This window comes from Meleagris gallopavo, chromosome 14, assembly GCF_905368555.1.
Source record: "Meleagris gallopavo chromosome 14, MGAL_WU_HG_1.1, whole genome shotgun sequence".
NCBI classification, from domain to species: Eukaryota; Metazoa; Chordata; class Aves; order Galliformes; family Phasianidae; genus Meleagris; species Meleagris gallopavo.
The window spans coordinates 11,150,812-11,173,337 of record NC_139417.1 but is presented as its reverse complement, the minus strand read 5'-3'; the positions used below and the strand labels follow the sequence as shown (position 1 = coordinate 11,173,337).

At 45.0% G+C, this 22,526-nt stretch overlaps 1 protein-coding gene across 6 annotated transcripts in view; it reads right to left on the bottom strand.

Annotated features, from left to right (window-relative positions):
• The window catches only part of PLXNB1 (plexin B1), a 68,349-nt gene that overhangs the window by 24,092 nt on the left and 21,731 nt on the right, over positions 1-22,526 (bottom strand). For 4 of the 6 annotated variants that reach the window (XM_085235388.1, XM_085235392.1, XM_085235389.1 and 1 more), the window contains 8 exons: positions 10,442-11,585; positions 6,542-6,724; positions 6,250-6,378; positions 4,834-4,934; positions 4,031-4,163; positions 3,194-3,350; positions 208-316; positions 6-114 (listed from right to left, as the gene is read on the bottom strand). In XM_085235388.1, coding sequence (XP_085091514.1) covers positions 6-114; positions 208-316; positions 3,194-3,350; positions 4,031-4,163; positions 4,834-4,934; positions 6,250-6,378; positions 6,542-6,724; positions 10,442-11,575 — 2,055 coding nt within the window. In that variant the 5' untranslated portion in view covers positions 11,576-11,585. Of the gene's footprint in view, positions 1-5; positions 115-207; positions 317-3,193; positions 3,351-4,030; positions 4,164-4,833; positions 4,935-6,249; positions 6,379-6,541; positions 6,725-8,817; positions 8,957-10,441; positions 11,586-17,822; positions 17,846-22,526 lie in introns of those variants that run through there. The other 2 variants (XM_085235393.1, XM_085235394.1) reach the window with 2 other exon arrangements.

Genomic DNA, 22,526 nt, shown 5'->3' with positions numbered 1-22,526 from the left:
CACACCCTTTCATTGTAGATAATGGTTCCTTCTTCACAGGCTGCTTTGTGGGTGCAGAGGTGCTGCTGGACGCACCAGTTGCATCCCCAGGGACTGCTCACACACTTCTGGCACCTGGAACAGTGATAGAAAAGTAGTTCCTATGCTGATCCAGGACAGGGCAGCCACCCTCCCTAGAACTACAGACAAGAAAAAGCAGGTGCTCACGGTGCTGATTTCCATAGCAGGGCCACTGCAGCACAATCATAGAAAGAGAAGTCCACAGAAGCAATGAAGATGTCATGGAAACGCACTACAAGCTTTATGGTGACATGATCTGAAAGTGAAAATAAAAATTTCTTAGAAATGGTGCCACTCAGACTGCCACTGTTAAAAGACACAGCATGCTCTATGGAAGACACTTGTCAAACCTGGAGACAGATTCCCATCCGTGCTGCTAGTATCTCGCATCTCCATCACTAGATTATCCTACGGACACTAAAAACAGGTTGGACAAGTTTATCGGGGCAGTTTAGGACAGCTCTTGCCAACCCAGGGGAAGGAAGATGACTGAAGATCGCTCCATCTAGATTTGCTGTAATTCCACTGTCACCTCTGTATTACAGGGAGAGGTGATATTCCAGGCTCAAAGATGATTGTCGTCATTTGTGATCCAAAGGAAAACCCAACCCTTAGAACCAACATGTGCTTCACATGCAGCTATCACTTCGAGATCTTTGTTTTTATGTCCAGACTGAGAGGTGAGTCAGTGAAGGAGTTCACAAGACCTGTAAACTCACCTGCAATGACCACAGACTTATCTGTTTTAAAACCATGTCTCATGTTAACTACAAGGTTCAGGACAGCCAGACTCTCTTTGGGAAAATAGTTATCATTGCTTTATAATAGATCAAATAACTGCAGGAATGGTCATAGCTAACTATATCTGATAGCATGAACCTGAGGGAGATGTTTTGCATAGGGCAGTGCTAAGAATGCCAATTAACCTCATTTCAAACAAATGCCGTCAACCTTAGAACTGAGCATTACGGAAACATATTGCATGCTCTGCCCAACTCCAGGAGCTGCCATTTGTCCAAGATAATTTGTTACAAAAATAAGTAACAAGAAGGCTGCCCTTCCTTCCTCTAAGAGAGTTCAGTCTTATTTTTGCATGCAAAAATCTATTCGTTTGCAAAAGTCTGGAAAGCAACAAAGTAGCTATCCTGTCTGACAGAGAATCCCTCAGGCTTGAGCCGGATTCCTAACAAGGTGACAAGAGAGACAGGATGCTAGTAAAAGAGGTGATGAGGTGGCATGAAAAACCAGCATTAAGAAAAAATATGGTATCACATGCTGCTGAAGGCAGGAGTCACTGCAATGCTGCCAGCTCCCATCTCTGTTACGAAGGTGACTGCATCTGGCAGTGCTGGAAGGGCCAACACCTCCTAGGATTTCAGGACTATCATGCTGTATTTATATATTCTTTTCTCCAATTATTTCCCATGACTGCCAATGGTGCTGTTCAACAGCAGAGAAGACAAGGTTGAGCACTTGCAAATTAAGATCTTGCCACCTACATGTAACTCGTCAGCAGTGACAGATGAGCCATATGCAACCTCTAAAGTAAAGCTGACAAGAGGAAAATATTTTAGCAAGCTGGGAAAAGCTTTTTAAGTAAGAATAGGAAAATACCAGTGTACAAGGCTCTAATGACATCTCATTTAGAAAATTGTATAGTTCTGATTACCAACTTCAAATTACTCTTGGCAGAGTATAAAAATAGCACAAAGAAGGGCTACAAATACAGTGAAGGAGAGAGAAAACCTAAGTAACAACAAATATGAATAGAAGGTTGGCACAGTTAACATAGCAAAACCCTTCTAAGAGCACTTGGCAATAGTTCATTGACTGGAAGAGCTCCTACAGAAGCAGAAGGACAACGCAGATAAGATTCCTGGATGGTTCTTGTCTGATCAGCTCAGGTTAGAAAATAGAAGTAGGTTGCTTCAGAGAAACAAGATGAAAATAACAGGTGAAACACTTAATTGTTGAAATAAAAACAGGATTGGCTTACAAAGGAGTTGCTAAAAGTATCTGAAGCGTAGAATAGTGAAAACTAGACTGTGGATTTACCTTTATGACCTTTTCAGTTTAAATTCAGGTCAATGTTTGCTATCTAAATGGCAAAACCAATCCCGTTCACTTTGCCTGCTGTAATAGGGCATGAAGCCTCCCTCTCTGTGCCTGACTGAAAAGAACACCTGGTTGGTTTCTTCCAAGCAGCACGAAAGCCAGCAGACAAATACCAAAAAAATCAAGGTGCTGAACAACAGAGCTAGCTCAGTTCTGCTGTCATGTTATGACCATGGAGATTGTTTCAGACCTAGCAGACAGCTGTATACCTACATGGCAAAACCTCTACAGCTAGTTAGGTGATTTGTGTGGACTGCTTCCCAGCCAGCACCTGCCTTGTTTACTTCAGCTGAACAAGTTCTCTGAAGAGAGCAGCTCATCAGAGCTCATACCAACAGGCTGGGCAACATCCAATACACAGGCCATACACAGAGAACCTTCTAGATGCTTTGGAGTGGCCAATTAGCAATACTTAGCCAGTTGTTGTATACAGTAATAGCCTGACTGTATTTTCTGAGGTTTTGCTGCATTGCAGATTCATTTTTAATCTTTTTAATGGCTGTGAGTCCCTTCTTCACTTTTCTTACAGGTGCTTTCTTCTCCCATTCATGTGTGGATTTTGAAAAGGTTTGCATTTTAATTTTTTTTTTTTTTTTTAACAATTTTAAAAACAAACTTTGTTCGTAAAAAAAAAAAGAAAGAAAGAAAGAAAGAAAGAAAGAAACAGGAGTGTTTAAGTCAACCCTCTCTCCAGACTTATGACAAAAGCTGCCAAACCAGCAACCACTCCAGACTGCATTTCAGATCATATTCAGATTTTCACAAAACCCTTCAAGGGGGAGCTCCTTTCCAACCACCAGAATTTGGCACTGGAATCTGGCAACAGCCCAGAATAGCACAGGATGTGCGTGACACACAAGTAGCAAGCAAACAGATACTATGGCAGAATGAAATGAACACCTGCTGACGGACCTTGTACATCCATCGCTGTAAATCCTGGCACTCTGACCCAAAAATGTACTTTCTCTTGACAATGCTATCTGAGCTTATCGTGCCCCATTTAAAGCATTTCACTGACCTGCTCCTGCTGGCAAGGCTGGTGTTTGGTTGGGATCTGGTGAAGGACACATGATTCCTGACTCTGTCAGAACTGCTGAGCTTTCATAATCTTGAAAGTAACATGAGTAAAATTCTTCCTCATGTAGAGAAGGTAAGTCTGAGATAGCCAGGAATATCTGTCAATTCAATAGCATACAGTAAATACTCCGTTCTCCAAAACATTCTTCTAGTTCATGTAATATTCTGGTTCTACTTTTTCAAAGCAAGAGCCCCATAAAGCAGTTATCTACACACACATCCATTTTTCTATATCTTTTCGGGCTGGCTGCTTCACCCATCATCTCCTGCCATTTGCCCACTGAACTTGGCATCCACCAAGGAATGGGCAATTTCCTCCCTTTGCTCAAGTCTTTAGCAGAAGACAGATTCTAGTCATGTCCTAACAGACTTCAAAATACTGCCATACCTCAGCTTTTCTGCCAGGTCGCTGGTGCCAGACTGAAGCCTTATATTTGGGTAGCTCCTTTTAGATATTCCTGACAGGCAGAGTCAGAAACACTCTGAACCCACAGACAAGAACACATAATAGATATCAAGCCAAGGAAGGTCCTCACCCAAGCAGCCATCAAATACTCCAGAATACCTAGTAACTTTCTATTAAGAGACGAGGACATTCAGATTTATAGGAAAAACAATTACATTTCCTGGGACTGCCAACTTAAGTTCCTCATGTCAGGCAGACATGCTTGACTCAATACTCCACTGAAAGCACCAGAAAGTCTTGTGGGCCCTTACAATTTTGCAGGGGCTCTTTCTGCACGCTCGAAGATTATCAGAGAGAATCATCATTACTCACATTTCTCTTTTCCTCTCGACTGATATTGGCTGGAGTTAGTGACTGGACAGAGAGACACTGCTGTGTAGAGTTGAAGCTCCAGAGCCACTGCTCACTCAATCCAGACCTCAAGCACTCTGAGCGACGGCTGCACCTGCAGAGAAACATCAGAAAGCCCTATCAGAGATCTGCACAGCCCCAGCAGGGCACACATCCAACTCCCAAGCCAATGCTGGCTGTCTGAAACCCTTGCTAGATTCTCAGAGAAGCTGCTACACAAGCCATGAAGTCCCAGCCTCTCACCACCTTCCATAGCAAAGGATGAATTGTTACCAGTACACTGCCAGTTACGGTTTCATAAACCAGGTCCTAGGGCATTCTACAGGGAGACAGCCAGCAAGCAGACAGACATGCTGGGAAAAAACATTTCTTGTGAAGCAACATCAGAAGGGGAGCAAGAAGTAAGAAAGCACCAAGTACAACAGGCACCAGAAGAAGTGATGAAATTTGAAGAGGGGCAGTTTGAGCTGTAGTCAGCCTAAAACCTGGCTGAAGTCCACTGGACAGGAACATTGTGAGTGATCAAAGATCCAGAAAGCAACTGAAAGACAATACTGTGCAATTGTGACTTATAGAGGTGTTTTAGATGTGCAGACAGAAGAATAGTAAATCAGAATGAATTTGTAGGCCAAATATATCCCACAAAGGAGCTAAAAATAAACCCAGACACTAGACATATATGGGGACACAGGCACATGGAAGAGAGCAAGTAGGGACAATTCCTAAGCATTATTCCTCCAAAAACCATGCAGGATTCATCTTACCGTCCCTGAAGGACACACCAGCCACAGTAAGGATCCTTCAGTGCCAGACAGGATTCGCAGTCTGAGTACAGGGAACACTCCAGTATGGGAACTTTTAGCACCTGTCAGAAAAAGAAATCTTTGAAAGCAGAGCACACACAAAGCAGGCCCCAGAACTACAGCTACTTCTGCTTAGCTAGTTAGGTCCCATTATCAGCATACTCACTGAAATTTCATGCCAATTCTTAATACTGCATAGAACTGAAGAAAAAAGGAAGAAATTCCCAAAGCCCATCTGAATGCCTATTTTACATATTAAGGAAGGACACTAACTTCAAGCTCTGCAGAGACATTGAGGCAAACAGCACACACACTGCTGAAACATTATCCATGACATTTTTTGCAAGAACACTATTTAGTGATAAATAACAAACAATGCCATTTGCTCTTCTGCTTTTCTGGACCGTGTCATCAGAGGCTGTGTACTGACAGCTCACCAGGCTGAAGCTGGATGTGGTAGCTCCAGCTGAGGGCTCTGAATGCACCTGCCCCACTGCCCAGCTCTATCTGGCAGAGCTACCACTTGGAGAGAAAGTAGAGCAATCGGCTTTCAGCAAAGTGGAACACAACCCTGCAGCATTTGGCTTGCAGCACATGCCTGCCTTAACTGACCACCCTTGCTGATTTCAGCCTTTTGCCTTTTTTTAAATCGGCTACAATACCTTAGCTACTATGCTGTCAGTCACTTTAAACTATCATCTTCTAATCCTCAACCTATTACTTTTGCTAAGTATATCATGAATTTTGCATTTTTTTTAATTGACAGAACAATTATTTATAGGGATATATTTCAGATTTCCCCTAATCATCTTCCACTCACAGATTTCAGCTCCTCCTTTGAAGTATTACAAAATTTGAGCATCTCAAACTGCATGTGAGAGTTTGAATGAAGGGAAGCAGTGGTTTTCAAGCACATTCTCATTTTCAGTTTGGCCTTTCTTTCAGACACAGTAACACAGGGGTTGCTTTCATTTTGCTCAGAGGATCCTTTTCTTTCTAGCTTAAGAGGCTGATCTGAGTGTTCAGCAAATCCTCTCAAATAAAATACCCACAGCTCAATTTTCTACCCAGCAGCCCCAGCAATCACAGTGCTGCTTCTCCTGCTGCCACCAGACACAAAAGGAATCAGAGTAGGCTGAAGAAGAGGAGGAAAGGTGCCTTGCATGATTCCTTACACAGCTTGCTTTTATCTGTAAAACTCATCACACAATCATTGCTGAAACAAGGCAGCCTGACCAGCTTATGAAAACATACATGCCATGGCTTAAGGTCAGAAACCTCTGCCACACTTCTTAAGACTCCTCCACTCCCTTCAGCAGTTTGTCTGGAACTCAAATCCTGCCAGCCCTTCTGTGGAAGGGATTTAATTGCTCTTACCATTGATTGGGTCATGACAAAGAGGTGCTCCTGCAACTGGTCGAACAGGAGGTCTCCACTCACCATGCTGTTCAACTGGATAGCTAAAGAAGCATAGATGTGTGCATCTCCCATTGCTCCTAAATACACCTGCAAGAGAGTCACAGCAGTATACAGGCAAAGTATCAGAATAGGAGTGGGAGACATCTGTCCTACCCAAGGAATTACAGGAGAACTGAAATTGTTTTTCCTGCCACCCCCAACCTGAGCATCCCTGATTAGTTTTACCCTCTTTGTTGCATCCAGACCGTACCTTATGCAGTCTCCCCCTGCTGTCTCCTAGAAAAGCAATGGTGTGGCCATCTTCCACGTTCACTGCCACAGCTGTGAGTCGGGACTCTGTTGTCTCCAGGAGAGGGGCTGCTTCCAAGGGGACCCGGCTGGCCATGGGGCTGGGAGTGTGGTCAGAGCCACAGGGGTACGCATACAGGGTGTCCTTTGAGGGAGTGAAAAGAACAGGGAAATCAGTACCAAAACCAAAAAGATACAAAGAACATTATCACTTTTCACACTTCCCATCCTTTCTTCTGTCTCTCACAGAGGTGCCCCTGCAGTGAATTTAGTTTTGAATCCCCAGGCTTTTTGATGAGAGTAGCAAACAGCTTCTAATAATTAGTTAAGGTACATTGGTTGTTTGTAGCCTAACAGAATCCTGCAGATATTCCAATTGAGTTTATTCAGCGTAACAGATGTATTGCTAATGAAATGCACCTAAATTCTGCTTAAGAGCCAACTCCAAAAAGCCTTTCTGCTGAACACTGCCACGGCACAGCTTTGGGGAAGACTTGCTGTATTTTTCAGGAAAAAAACAACCAACAACCAAGATGAAAATGCCTGCTTCTGGTGCAAAATGGAAACAGCTGTCCACGTCACCAGCATTACGTCCAACAGTTAGCACAGTTCTGTTGTATCACTCATGAATTCCAGGTCTGAGGTGGAGTCCCAGTACCAGGACAGACATGAACACAGGGTGGAACACAGCCTGCTCCAAAGAGCTACACACAAAACCTGTGCAGTGCGTGCAGCCAGAGACCCACAAAATACAAACAAGTCCTCTCTGCACACTGCTTCAATTCTTCCTAGCTCTGTCAGACTTCTGAAAATTAACTCCACAGCACTGTGCAAAAACAGTCATCCCTCTGTTCCAGCCAGATCCCTCCCAGTACCCACCAAAGCGTCACTTGCTGAATTCTAAAGGAAAGAATAAAAGCTGCCAACTTATTTGCTATTCATATATGTAGAAAGGAGATGCTTCATTTTTTTCCCTAAATAAAGGCACAATCTGTGTAGGACAGTTTCTGTGTTGCTTCTTGACACCTCGCTTGGTGCCCAGTTTAACATCAGAGTGTCCTTTGATACTATTAAACCTATCATTTTTAATCTATTAGTGGCTTGTCTTCAAACAATGCTAATGTATAAAAGCTGATTTTCACCATGGGATCAACATGGATAATATCTTCCTCCTCCTCCATAGCTCTTTACTCTCACTGAGGTATTACTGGGCAGCTCCCACCAACCCAGCTCCCTTTGCTCCAGGCAGCAGAGCTGGATTTATACAACCCCAGTTCCTGTAAGATTTAATAGGAAGTGAGCCACTGCCAGATGTCCACACTCAAAAGCATCAAGCCTTTGTTTAGAATGGGATTCTAGATATCTTTTGCAATCTTTATATCAATTTAGACAAACACTGGAGCCAGAAATATCTCAATACTAGAGGCTGATTTTTCAAAGTTTGCTTTATTAAAATGGATACAAGACAAAAATGCTTGTATCTCCCATTTGTGCCCAGCGCTGCTGCTGCCCACACGTGATGCCAGGGGAATTCACTGCACACTGGGGGTCGGCTGCTACAGAACAACGTGACCGTGCAAGCTCTCCCAGTGCTGGCACAGCCTGCCCATCGCCTCCCTGGGACTGTCAGCAGTGCAAGTTAATCACAGGCAAAAGCTGAGACACGTTCCGTGCCATGGGATTAAGACCATGATAATTGTATAAAGTGCTTATATAAATTTACATAGAAGCTGTGTGAATTGTTTTCAGTGAATAGCATCTTGGCAACGCAGTAGCAAATATTCTACAAGAATCACCCAGCATCATACCGTGACAGAGCAAGTTTGGAGTGTCCAGACCAAAGCTGAATTCTGGTGTTTGCTTCCTACCTTTCACACGTGAGAAGCAACAACGGGACAAACCTGTACCGATTCATGATAAGGATGGAAAGCTTGATGCGAAAAGAAAAGCTGCGTATCTTGAAAACTACACCCTGGGAAGACATGCAGCCTCACAGGAACCTGCTTCACCTGTCCAGTTATCAAGGCACCACAGCATCTACCATCTCCTGCATCTGGAGACAAATAGAAAACTGGATACATTTTCAGATCTCCAGCAAACCAGGGAGAGTTCTGAAGTCTTTATACAAAAAAAAAGTGTTTGTTCCAGCTGAAGAGATGGCACTGAGCTGTACAACTCAATGCTAGCCTCCCTCTCTGCATTAAAAATAAGGAGGCAGCGCTGAGGAAAAGAGCTTACCTTGTGTTGGTTTGGAGGCAGGAGAATGTGAAATTAATTAGCGTTATTCCCATATAAAGCACAAGCTGCCACTATTGAAACTGATAAAATGCATAAAATGCTCATTGACAGCCGCTTCCACTTAGTGCTGAATGGAGCAGGCTGGAGCTGGCACAGCCCCCCGCGTGTTGTTAGATACAATCTTAACGACAACCGCTACCACGGACTGAATGGTGAAGGATAAAGTTTGTTAGGACGCTCACATAGCATTGGACACACTTGTTAATAAGATGCTACAGTTCAGCCAGCCCACCAGTGCCAAAGCGCACAGCTGGGGCCTGGGATCACGTGCCAGGAATCACACAGCACAGCCTGGCTTCTGCTCCCACCCTCTGCACCCACTTCACTGCTGGACTAAATGGGACAAGGGGACTTTCCGTGCTGCCTTCTGGGCTGCTCACACCAGGTTGACTGGAAATCCCCCAAACTGCTCTGAACTCATGATGATTCCTTCCATGATGGTCTGTAGGGGACATGCAGGACAGAGCTAAGGGACAGTGAAAGCAGGACATCACAGCCCAGTCAGTGTATTCTTCCTGACCTTACGTTTGTCCTGCTCCCAGCCTGCTCTTTACCCCTTTGTTGTCCCATAGCTATTCTACAGTCTGCTTCAGCTGCCAAAACACAAACCATAATTTCAAAACTGGTTTTGGACTACACATCCAATTGCAGATATTCCCAAAGCTCTGTGGTACAGCTCTGCAGGAGGCTGGGAAGAGGAAGTTACCTGAAGTAACCGTTCTGCAGAAGGACAAGACGACAGCATAGTGCTCTGTTATGGACCAGCAATGCCCTTGGTGAAAACAGGTTACTCACAGCCATGGAACCTCATGCCAGGACACTGCATCCTGCCCCAGGAGAACACTGCTGCTCTATATTTGTGTCACTGTCCCCGCTGTCACAGCACCAGCCAGCGTGGCTGACAAACTGAAAGGGATTCAGGGTCACAGCCAAGTTCCAATTTATATTTTTATCCTGCAATATCCCATCACGCCTTTGCCATAGAATTCAAGTTTTGCATGCTCACTCCTTATTGCTGTGGAGAAGAGCCAGGTCAGGGAAAAGTCTTCCTGGTGTACAAAATTCTGCAGGACTAATGCAGTCTTCAGGAGGACAGGATTTTGCTAACTCTTGCATTTGAGTTTTTTTGGTTGCTGGGTGCCCTTTCTTGGAAGCTGTTGTGAGATGCACCTCAACCTAAGCAACAAGGACCCAGCACACCCCTTTAGAACAGGACATGAAGATATTAAGAGCAACCTGAACTGCAGCTTCAGTGCTCCTGCCTGGTAATGCCATGAAACAAGCACCAGGGCCAGGTGACACCAGATGCCTTCCCCATTGCCACACACAGCACAAACCTCTAAGCAAAGCAGAGCACTGCAGCAGGAACAAGGCAGACCTGAGATGGAATGCAAGAGCATTGCCTTGCTGCGGTAGCAAAGGAACAGTGAGACCAGAGGCTTTTAGCGCAAGCAGATTTCATCACACAGCTGTGAGAAAAACAGGCTTACTCCAGGAGCAGAAAGCAACACAAGAATGTACTGCAGATTTCTCTTTACCCTGGCAAAGGTGCAAAGTCACTTACCGCTGGCAGCTGGACACAGTTGGAGCTGACATCATACTCAATGTACGCCACTTCTGTCCCATCTTCTGACTTCCCATCTCTCATGTAGCACACATCCCTCGTCCAGTTGGTCAAGCGGTCCACCTCCTCCATGGCATAGATGCAGAGCGCAGACTCCTCGCTCAGTTTGCCTGAAGAAGCCTGCCAGGCAGAGAAGGCTGCAAACAGCACCTCCCCGTCAGTGTCCAGCTGCCCCTGGGCCAGGTCCTTCCCCGGCTGGGTGACGTAGGCCGCTTGCAGGAGGCTGTAAGTATTGGTTTTGCTCTGGCAGAGCAGAGGTAACTCCACGTACGAGTAATAATGAGAGTCATCCAAGCAGATTCGCGAGATGTAGGTCTTGTACTCGCGTGACTGAGACTTGAGGTCTCGACGGTAGAAGAGGAAATAGACGCTCGAGCGGTAAGTGAAGGACTTAATGAAGTGGTGGTTGTACTCAGAGAGTCGCCCCACTGCCAGCTTGGCTGTTTCTTCGTAGGAGAAAATAGAGTGAGAGTCTGTTGCTTGAACATCGCCGCCGTGGGCCCTGAGATTTCGGGTAGTAATGGGAGGAATCCCTCCTCCAACTCCTCGGCTAGTGTATCCCCGTCCCACAAACAGCAAGGGAACCTCATCCTTCGAGTAGGCTACGAGTCCCACGGTGGTGATATTGGGGTCATTGGCAGCAACATACTGAGTGTCACCAGGGCTCTCTGGTCGGAAGAGAACATGGTCAATGGAGGTGAGGCTCCTCTTCTCACAGATGCCCTGGTGCACGCTGCCACACACAATGAGCTCCTTCTGCACCGAGTTCACCAGAAGCAGCTTGTTGTGATTGTCAGTGTGGTGTGCCTGAGGGCACTCCAGTTTTGAGACTGGGGGCAAACAATCTTTGCTGTCCAAAACTGGTCCAGTTTGAACCATGTTCTCCATCAGCAGGTCAGATGTCAGCTGAAAGAGAAAGTTGGTAGCCCCCAGGTAAATGGTCCCTGATTCTAAGTCCATGGACAGGTGGAGGAATTTTGTAGCGTTGCGTGAGAATGTGACATACTGCAGTCCCCTTGGAATTGCCACTCCCAAGAAACAGAGAACAGGAAGGAGGAACGTTCCCAGAGGCATGGTAAACACTCTGCAAGAGAGGAAAAGGTGTTATGGCTACCCTGAAGTCAGAAATGAAGATTAATACACATCAAAATCCTCCAACAACACTCTTAGGAAAGGTGGGCAAAGAGGACAGGGATAACCAGAAGGGACAGAACTAGACACACGCAGTCAACATGGGGTGTTTGTGGAGAAGAAAAGAACTTGCAAACAAACAAACAAAACTCAGAAAGACACCATATGATAGAATCTATTCGATCACCTTGACATCAAGATGACAGGCACAGCATCTTCAGGAAAAGATGGAATACTATGAATAATGCTCCTAAGACTCTCCCAGAGCCTGCTGGGGTGTACTGGGAGAGTTCCCTTCAAAAGCCCAGGACTGGTGCTGAACTTACTGAGTGAGCAGTACAAAGCTGTCATCAGTTCAGGGATGTAACCCAGAGAGGAAGATCCTACCTATGCTGCAATAAAATATGTTTCAAATACTGAACTTAAATCACTATTCTTTGTAATATCAGAAAGCAGGAGACTCGTTTAACCAGACTCCTGAACAACTCTTTCCAATGATGCTATGCTGGAAGCTCTCCAGGACAGGACCACATTCCAACAACATCCAGTACATCGCATACATTGCTAATGAGCAACACCACAGTAAAACAAACCACCATCCAAGACAAACACAACCTGCAGGACCATTGTTTAAATAAGCTGTAGCTAGGATCCAACTCAGAGGAAACTTAACAACCCTTTTGTTCTGTATTTGATATAAAGCGAAGTTTGTATTTCAAGAAAATTAACACAATCCTCCCTCTTTTTTTCCATCACATGGCTATCAACAACCTCCTTTGGGTCTACCACTGTGTCATCAATGTTTCATAAGGGACCTTCCCATGCCATTGCTGAGCATGGCCCACACAAGCAAGCCTGCTCTGTCCCAATGCCAGGATGAGGCCTCCAGAGCAGCACCTGCAGTAGCTCCCAGTCACCCATGCAATGTGGGCACTCCACAGACCCGGGGAAGTGTTTCTCTTCAGAGTACCCTTGATTCAATCCCTCTGAACACCCACCACAATCCACCCAAGCCACATCACAGCTGGGCACAACTGTTCTCCACAGCAAGGTGAGAATGCAGTAATAAGTACCTGCAACGTGAAGATTACCAATTGGGCACAAAGAAAGGACAACAACAGCAAGTACTCAGAACCTACAAGACGTAGGTACTTGAACTGAGAAGCAGGTGATGATATAGCTCTGAATCTACTCCCTGCCCCCTCCTCCTCCCCAAGACAAGGCATCAAAGCTACACAAAGCTGGGCTGCAGGGTGCAGAGCCAAGGGGTGCACAGCCTCCTCCAGAGTCTGCCATGCTCATTTTGGCAACTCAGCTCCTCAGGAGTGATGTTAATTCTATAGTTAAAGCTAAGAAAACTCATCCCTTCCCTCCTACAGCCTCAGCCCTCAGGGATGTTCAGGGTAAGCTCCAAGTACTACTTACTCAGAAGTGCTTAAAAGCACAGAGGTGTAAAAGATCTCCAGCACTTCAAGCACATACAGCAGGACTTGGTGACTTATCCGATTTAGGTCACAAACTGCTCACCATACAAACTGCCTTTCACTAGCTCTGTACAACTACAGCACATGGCATGCAGAAAACACAACAACAATGGTGAAAACAGTAGCTGTAAGACTCTGGTTCCATCTTGTTTCACTGCTTTTGCAGAAAAAAAAATACCACGAAAATCTGCTTTCCAGCTCCTTTGTCAGTTAAACAGGCATCTTTGCTCTACCAAAAGACCAGCTGAGAGGATTAGTCTATTTGGGAAATCCAGCGGATGGAAGGTATTATAAATACAATACGTTATTAAATATAGGCTTTGTGAAGCTCTGGATAGGCTCCACTTCACACGGTTATTGTAGGTAAGCAGGCAGTGCTGTCAGGAAATACCCACGCGTGGGAATTCTGGCACCAGGCTGGCAGCTTCCCTGAGCACACAGCCACCAACTCACACCATACCAACAGGACATTCAGGCTACGTGCACACTGGAGCTTCAGTTCACGCCAATAATGAATGCTTAGTGCTTTCTGCTTCAGTGCACTCTGCTTCACTCAGACTCACAGCCAGCCATGCAGTCTCTTGCCAGGGTGCTGAGAGAGTGCTGGGGCTTGACAGAGCTCCTCATTACAGCAGAGATTGTATCTGTGAAGTGATGAGGGATCTCTACAAGCTCAGCCAGCAGATATACAGACTGAAGGACAGAGCTCCAACTTAACTGGATCACTTCCAGTTCACATTAGCATTTCACCCAAGATGCAATACGAATTGTTTTTATGCCCTTTCACTGTTTTTATTGGAGGATACTTTATTCAAGGAACTCCTGAACCACATGACTGCTTGGTACCCCCCGCACGGCCATCACGCAGCTGTCACGATGGCTTGCTGCACATCTCTGCCTCGCTTTCAAAGCTTTATGCGCCTGGAAACAAAACAATACACTGATGGCCATCCACCAGCAGGAGCTTGACTACACTGCGACAGAGCCACACCAACATGGAGAAGAGTCTTGTGATTCTCAGCTGCCTCCAGATCAAAGACATCACACTGTACCACTTACAAGAATCTGTAATCTTCTTTCTAGCTAAAGCAACCTTCCTATGCCAGCCAGCAATTATACAGTGCATCCAGTATGCGTCTTTGGAATTCATGAATTCTGAAATGCTGGGTTCCTGGCTACAGGTCATGCCTATGAGTTACAAGACTTCTGCTCACCACTTATCATTGCTGACAATTGCTGGGGCAGAACTAACATCCATACCATCAGCAGCCAAATTTGAAGCCCAGTGCATGACAGCACTCCAGCACACAGCCTCTTCCCAAGCTCTCTGATCTGTAGCTGAACCCATCGCTAGCATTTCACAGGAAGCATTTCACACACTGCAGCACCTGTCCTGGAGGAGAGATGGAAAGCCAACTCACCCTACGTTCCAGCAGACCACAATCAAAAGCAGATCCTGCTGCGGTCAGAGCTCTGTCCTGAAGCCATTATTTCACTTGCCAATATGCCTCTAGAAGTAGCTTTATTAAGAGCTATTCCTACCACAGGTCTCCAGGTAAAAAGCCACTATCCAGCCTTGATGGCTCGGGAAGAACACAGGGCAATGAGAAGACCAAACACCAAGAAGGGTGATAGAGTGTGCTCTGTGAGCCAGCCCTCCTCACCCAGCGATGGGTGAACGCCGAATACAGGCTCTTTGTTCTTTGCTGCACAGCCATTAACGGATGAACTTGCATTTACCGCTCAGTGAACAAACATATACATCAGAAACAAACCCGAGTGCCTGGCTACCAGTGGTTAGAAGCATTCCCATCCTACCTGAAAATGGAGAGGAAAAAGGCCAGCAATGCCTTTTGATTCAATTTCCCCAATTATTTCTCAAGCACAAGCTTCGCTGCCCGTGTTTCTCGCTCTTCAGTGCAGCCCATCACGATACTGGGAGGACAGGAAGAGGGAGGATAACCTACATTTAAATCTGATAGTTTCATGACAGGCTACACTACTGAGCTCTTTATGGATTTACTGAAGCGTTCAGCTTCCTGTGCTTGCTGTTAGCGCACAACACAGCTGTTACAGACAGATTGCACTAAAAGTGTGTAGCCTTTAATTAATTCTGAAGGCAACTGCCACGGCTTAGGGATTCTTTTTAAATATTCGATTTTTTTTTCATGAATTCCCCTTAGATAGGAAAATGCACCAGACAATGCTCCAAACATTGGCTTTAACGCACTGTAAAATATTAATATCCAAATTATACTTCTGGATTTCATTTATTTAATCTGGATCACAACAGAAGGACTGCAGGATTAGTCAGTTCTGCCACAGAATACTTACATGGCATCCACAAAACAACCGCCAGTAACGTGGGAGCAACACCACTATTTTATTACTTGGAAATCGGAGTAAAGCAGCATCTTCTGTAGCACTATTTTTACCTCTGACCTCACGTATCCCTCTCAAAGACTTGACTCGTTCATTAAAGAAACAAACAACAGCTCTCTTGGGCACATTTCAGCATATCAACATGTAAAGATTATTTCTATCCTTACAAATTATCCCTCTGATATCCTAACCCCTCCCAAAAAGGGGAAGTCAGACAGTGCTTTAGCCTCTGGGTTGTCTTTCATACTGGTTACCAATCCCAGCAGAACTGTCCTTTGGAAAAATTGGGCCCCTGATATTTGCATCTGTAACTCCCACTGCACTGTTTGCAGATCCAGCCCACAGGGAGGCCCTGCAAGACACAAAAATTAAAAGCATAATTCTTCGAGCTGCACAACGACCCCTGGGCTCTGGCACGTCTGAGTCAGGCAGTGTCAGCAACAACACCAGCGCTGTGTTTTCTGCACAAAAGCCCTGACTTGCAGTCCCTCTTCTAAGTTTCATACGCTCAACAGAGACCTGCTGTTTTCCACCATGGAGGATGACATTCCCATTAAATAAATACATCTCTTTCGGAGTCTTATTTACTACATCCAGGCCAGTTCCCTGCTGCTCTGTTTAAGAACACTTGCAGAGATGAACACAAACCTCTGTTTTCCAAATAAAATCAACACTGAGGAGAATCCCCTGTCCAGCACATCCCATCAGAGCAGGGCTGACGCAGACAAGGCAGCTCTGTTAGGTCAGCTGTGAGTAACACCAAAGCTGAGGTTAAAATAACTAGAAAACTCCAAAGACAAAACAGAAAATCTGAAGTGGCAGGAGAAGGCAGCACAACCCACACTTTCAGGCTACAGAATTAACAGCATTAATAGATAAACACTTGAGCAAATGATGTTTTCTAAACCCTTGATAATTACTGCTGGCTGTTTGAACACGGGTACTTTTCAGGCTGGAAGATGTTATACAAAACAATGTTACACACACACTGTATCACAGAATTAAGTTCTATGAGACACTTACAGACCATCTGGTCCAACCCCCTGCAACGAACAGGGACACCCACAGCTCCATCAGGTGCTCAGACAGCCTGACCCTGGCTGTCTCCAGGCACGGGGCACCACCTCCTCTCTGTGCAACCTGAGCCAGTGCCACTCCAGCATCTTCTCTACTTTTTGATACCACTAACATTTTAATGATACCTTTTTTAGGGTTCCCCGAAAAAACTGAGTAAGTGCTTCTACTCCCTGTAGGCTGTACCAAGTATTAATTTTAGCTATACCAGAATTAATTGATGGGAGTGGACAGGCATTTCCTCTAACATCTCAAGCACATCCAATTTTTCCTCTTGAACATACTAAGATATGCTACAGCCAGTTTAAACTTCCAGTACCAATGGCTAATGAAGAGTTAATGTTTAACATAGCTAAATTGTGAGTTTCTTATGAATTAAACTACATAAACATTTACAAGGAACAGAAAGCATCACAAGCTGCCACCGCATAATTTTAAGCTTTTCACTGAGCCCCCTTCCCAAACACCGACAAAAAGAGAACTCAAGTATCACATTCTATATACATTTTAAAAAGCGGAAAATCAAGTCAGCTATTAGCTTCCTGTTATTTCAGCACAACAAAAGGCTAATTTTCTGCCCACATTATGCATTTGAAGATTTGAATCCTTCAGGATCAGCTCCAGCTCGCTGTGCGATCGAGCCAAAGAACACCAGCAATCAATTCCTCCCTTCAGCCTCCGAGCTCCTGACGAAACCAACGTATCTCAGTGAAACCAGGATTTTTTCTTAGGGCTCCTAAGTTTAAGAAACTGCCACCTCAACCATACAAGCACTTCCCCAAGGGTATTTAACCCCAGTAAGTTGCCCTGTCATTTCATTTAACTTTGCTCATCGCAGTACTTTCAGTCAAAGAAGCTTCCAGTCACTTTCTGCATGAACAGTTCCAAAACTAATCCTTCTTAATCCTCCTTGGGCAAGAAGATAAGGACAGCTATTCTAAGTCAGACAGAAGTCCACCTACACAGAAATCCTGTCTCCAGCAACAGACAATAAGAAATGCCTAAGGAGAAGCGTGAAGGCAGACAAGCACCAGGCAATCATTCCAGCTTCAGGCCTTCAGGATGGATACAGTAGACGATCTGAACTTCTTCAGACAGAGAGAATTTCTCTTGTAGCACTTCGAGCCTTTCTGAAGTAAAATAAAACAACCTACCTGATTCAGATGAGCATCTGAGCTCTGTTCACAGCCTGACCCAGACATGCTATCACAGAGCAAATGTTGTCTTTAACCCCCAGCTCATTTACCTACCCAAGAACCTCTTGCTTTCCCACCCAGCTGTCACATCAGATGCCAACACCGGGTCCACCCAAATACCAGCTGAGACTCAAACACTCTTCCAGGCAATTAAATAGGGAAAAAAAAAAAAAAAAAAAAGTCAGTTCTCCAGTTCTCTAGGTCCCAATGTGTAGAGAGTTCCAGGAAGCCCAGATAAGCTTAATTTAGCTGTGACAGAATCCTCTGGGAGAGCAGAGCTCACTTAAAGTTACCCATCTGATCCAGCCTGCTGAGCAAACCTACCATTTTTATACAAATCCAGGCAAATCTAAATCCATCATCATGCAGAAGTAAGCTCATTTACAGAACTTCAGGCAGAGAATCATTGAAATATAGGGTAATATTGGAGCAGAGAGAAAGCCTTGTAGTACCCAGGAAATTCCAAGAGCACATTTCCAATTTCCAGTTAATTGAGATCCAAGAGACAGCTTTTAATCTGTTTAATATGAACTAAACTGACTTTGAAAGAACTGTCAGCTAAGGCTCTTGGAAAAAGAAAAGATAAGCTTTTGTGGAATTACAGTCCCTATCATGATTTAATAAGTAGTTAAAAGACAGGAAATCATAAGTGGAAGAGTTTCCCAAGGGAGGAAGGTTATCAGAGAGATCTGCCAAGAATTCATTCTGCAACCTGTGCTGTTCAGTGTATTCATAAGATGATCTACAAAGTGGAATAGGCCTGGAACTGGCAGAGCTTACTGAGAATAAAATTATTCAGCACAATTAAATACAGAGGAAACTGCAAAAAGTTACAGAACTCATGCACTCCTAAGTAACTACACAGTATCTTGTATGCCAATTAATACCAAGAATAACACAAAATATCCTAATTACATAAGCATACGAGGACCCAAATTAGCTGTTATCACTCATGAAAACTTTGGAAACTTGGTATGTCAGATCAGCATTTAGCATCAAGCAAAAAAGGGATATACAGCCTTCGGCGTGATGAGGAAAGAAAACACATCACCATTTTGTTGTCAAATGCTCCAGGCAGTTCTGCTTCCCACAACTGAAAAAGGAGACTGAATGACAAAAAGGACAACAAAGATGATCAAAAGCACGGGACAGCTTCCATATAAGGAGAGACTGAGCAAAGCAGGACCTCAGATGGACAAAGAACAATCAGGACAAGATAGGGAAAACGCGAGAGATCTGAGACACAACAAATGGAATTAGGATGTGAAATGTGGAATAACTAATGACCACTTCTATCAGTGCAGAAAAACAAGAGCACTGACAAAGTTAAACGTCGTTTCTAAACTTTTCTAAGTCAGTTCAAGGGTAACTTTCACTGGATGTAAAAATATTTTATATAACGTTTTAAGCACACAATTAAATTGTAGAGCTCACTGCTGTGGGATGTCATGGAGACTAGAAACAAAAACAAGTTAAAAGGGGTTATAAAAATGAACGTAGTCGGGATCTGATAATCAGATTCAGCTCCAAGCCAAGGAGGGCCCTAAGCTGGTGATGGCCATAAGCTGGGAGCATCAAATGGAGAGGAGGAGAAGAGAAAATAAATAAATCACATCGCACATGCCCCATCTCTTACAGTACTCATTAAGCATCTGCTTCTGGCTATTGTCAAAGACAGGATACTGAGCTAGACAGCGCTCTGCAATTTGCCTCAGGAGGACAGTTATATTTAAACTTCTTATTTTAATGGTACATTTATAGATTTTATTTACTTTTAAATATTAGGAATGTAACTTTAGCCCTTCTTAATCGCATATTTAGGAAGCTAGAAGCCTAACCTCATCGACTATTTCTCAAGGCATTATCTGTCTTATTAGCATTTAGATACCATCTAGCTGAATCCTGGCAGCGCCGCACAAAGCTAACGCACAACACAGCAGCAAAGCAGAGCATCCCCCTCTGCAGCCTGGGAGCCCCAAGCAGAGGTCCAAGCTGTGCTGCATAGCAGTGGCACAGCTGTGGATTTAAAGCACAAGCAGCCCCATCCCAGACCAGCTCTCCCCTGTTTGCTACACGCCTGATGGAAACTTCTTGCTCAGCAGCCGAGCGAACAACGAAGAGAACACAAATGGTGTACATATAGTGCTGGGTAGTGTTTAACAGAACTGCTATTGGGAAAAGTAGGTCAGGACCATCCGTTCTGCCCAGAGAGAAAGGAAACTGAAGCACACCAGACTGTTTGGCTAGGTATTACAGAAATCCTTCGTCGGGGATTTCATCACTACTTCAAACAGGCGTGATTCATGTGTTACCGGCCTCCACCTCCAGGAAGGCACGCCTTCCCACCGCACCGCCTGCCCTGTCATTAGGGGCACCTCTCCCAGCCCCAGCCAAAATCCCTCCTGCTCTCAGCTTCGGCTCCGCAGGGCTGCTAGGGAAGCTGGAGTCCTGCATTAGCTGCATCAGTTATTTCACAAGATCACCACACAGCACGTGCCTGACAGGGGCCAACACCGGGACCCCCCACACCCCATGGCGAGAGCCACGCTCTCCTGCATACAGCCAGGGGTCTTATCTTGGGATAACCTTGCAAGGGAGGAAAGGAACTTCAAATGCCCTTCAAACCTGCTTCCTTCCTGTGGGGGATTTGTGGTGCCTTCAATAGAGCCAATGGGTAACCATCTCCAGAAGGACAACACACAGTGATAAAGTGTAGCAGCTCTCCAGTACGTCCCTCGTGCTTCCTGCATAAGCAGTGGCAGCTTCCAATCTACTTCAGCCCAAGAACTCTGGAGAAATTGGGAACGGACAGCTAAGAGAGTTTTTCCTGTCCGCTGCCTTGTTGGGCCGGCAGGTAGCTCCAAGTACCCAACACAGGTAGGCTTCACTGTTCTTCATTACATTTCACACAGCATCTTGCCTTGATTTCATCCCCGTGAAATGATGCTGGCTCCACACTTACACCGCAAGAGAAAACCACAGTCTCTATGCCAGCAGCAGCCCTGCAAGACCGCAGGGTGGAAGAGAGACCAGAGGGCCCTACTGCACCAGGAGCTCCTGCTAGCAGCGTTACAGCCCACAAGCAAGCACACAAGGACTGCATCCCGAAGTCCACCATCCCCTTGTCAAGAGGCAAATCAGAGTCCTTACGTAATGCAGCCTGCTTCAAATTAACCTTTTCACTCTGAAAACACAGAGCAGCATAGCTCAGCACCTCGGGAGTCTTCAAATTGTTCAGTACTACAACAGCTTTATGAAGAGCTAATGTACTCAAGGCAGGGAGGAATGAATTCTTCTCCATGGAGTTTTCCTTCATTTCAAATAAGATTCATTCTTCTGCTCTCTCCAGTAACTCTGCAGAGAGCACACAGCCTGACAGCAGTTTGACTGTCTTCCCCCATCACTCCAACAGCGTCAGCAGTTCTGGCTACAGCCATGAATACAGTCAGTAATATGCAAATAAATTTAATGCAATGCAACCGCACGAGTCGCATTTATCTCCTTCCACCCAGAAGAGACAGTGAAATCAACAGAATTCCACATCATCACCACAATCTGCTTGTGGTTTGCCTTCAAACCAAGCTGGTTACATTCTATCTCGTATTACTCAACTCATTTTATCAGAAGTGAAGCTTTGATCAATTAATCTTCCATAAATTAGTACTTAAGCTTGGGAGACTATCAGCAGTCAGCATGAACTGTTCGGCTCAATATTCTGGTAATTAGGTTACACAGGTCTGCTAGATAACAATCTGAGCTGGATGTTTTCTGCCATCTTCACAACTCAATACCAAAGGTTCCGTACAGCCAAAATCAGAAAGCAGAGCACCAAGCAGTTCAAAAAGCCTGAGGAACTTCCCAAGTTGCTCATAAAGTGTAGAAAACACAGGAGTTCCCAGGCTTCCACTGCAGAAGAGTGAACAAGATGCAGACTTGAAAGCCAAGATCAACTTCACACCAGTCTCAACAGCCCCAAGCAACTATCTTCCTACAGACTGAGATCTTTGCTATCCAGCATTCCCTAACTTAGCCCAAGACAGAGCATTGGTACATGAACTGTAGAGCTCACAAGGTGTCTGTGGTTAAGGAACCAGAAGGCTAAAGGCTAGCAGCAGTGAGCAATGTGCTCTTCTGCCCTACCATCACAGCCCTACACCCCAGCCATTGTCCAGACGTGGAAGTTCTCATTTCAGCAATAAAATTCAGAGCACCAGACAGCATATAGAGGTAGGACTACTGCAGTCCATGGGCCATCAGTCAATGCTTTTCCTCCATACTTCTTTGGGTCTAGAGGCCAGAGGAATGAAAGCGTGCAATAAGAAAACTGAGTGGCAAAAGAAGCAGAAGGCCAGGATGCTGCAGGATTCGGTACGTGGAGAAATAAGCCATCTGGAGCAAGAGTTCTGCAGTCACTTTGTTAACATGTAGTCACATAGACAGGTCCTCATACCTTATCCAGAACAAGGAATTTTAATTACAAGACAAAATTCACCCACCATGGCTTTGTAATGTGAGTTTCTGTTCTTATCTGCATTCAAATCGAAGACATCGTAACTTTCTCTAGTAAGCAGTCCTGTTCAGGGCTGAAAAAGGCTTTTTGGTGCTGTCCTAGGAGCTCTGTGGTTCAGAACCGGTTACCTCTTCAAGGCAGCCATGAATTTTAAAGACTTTTTGGTTGAGACTGTTCTCCATCTGGTTTGCAATCCACCTACCTGAGCAGTCTGACACCCACTAGCTGGACAGGACTGACTGGCTCTT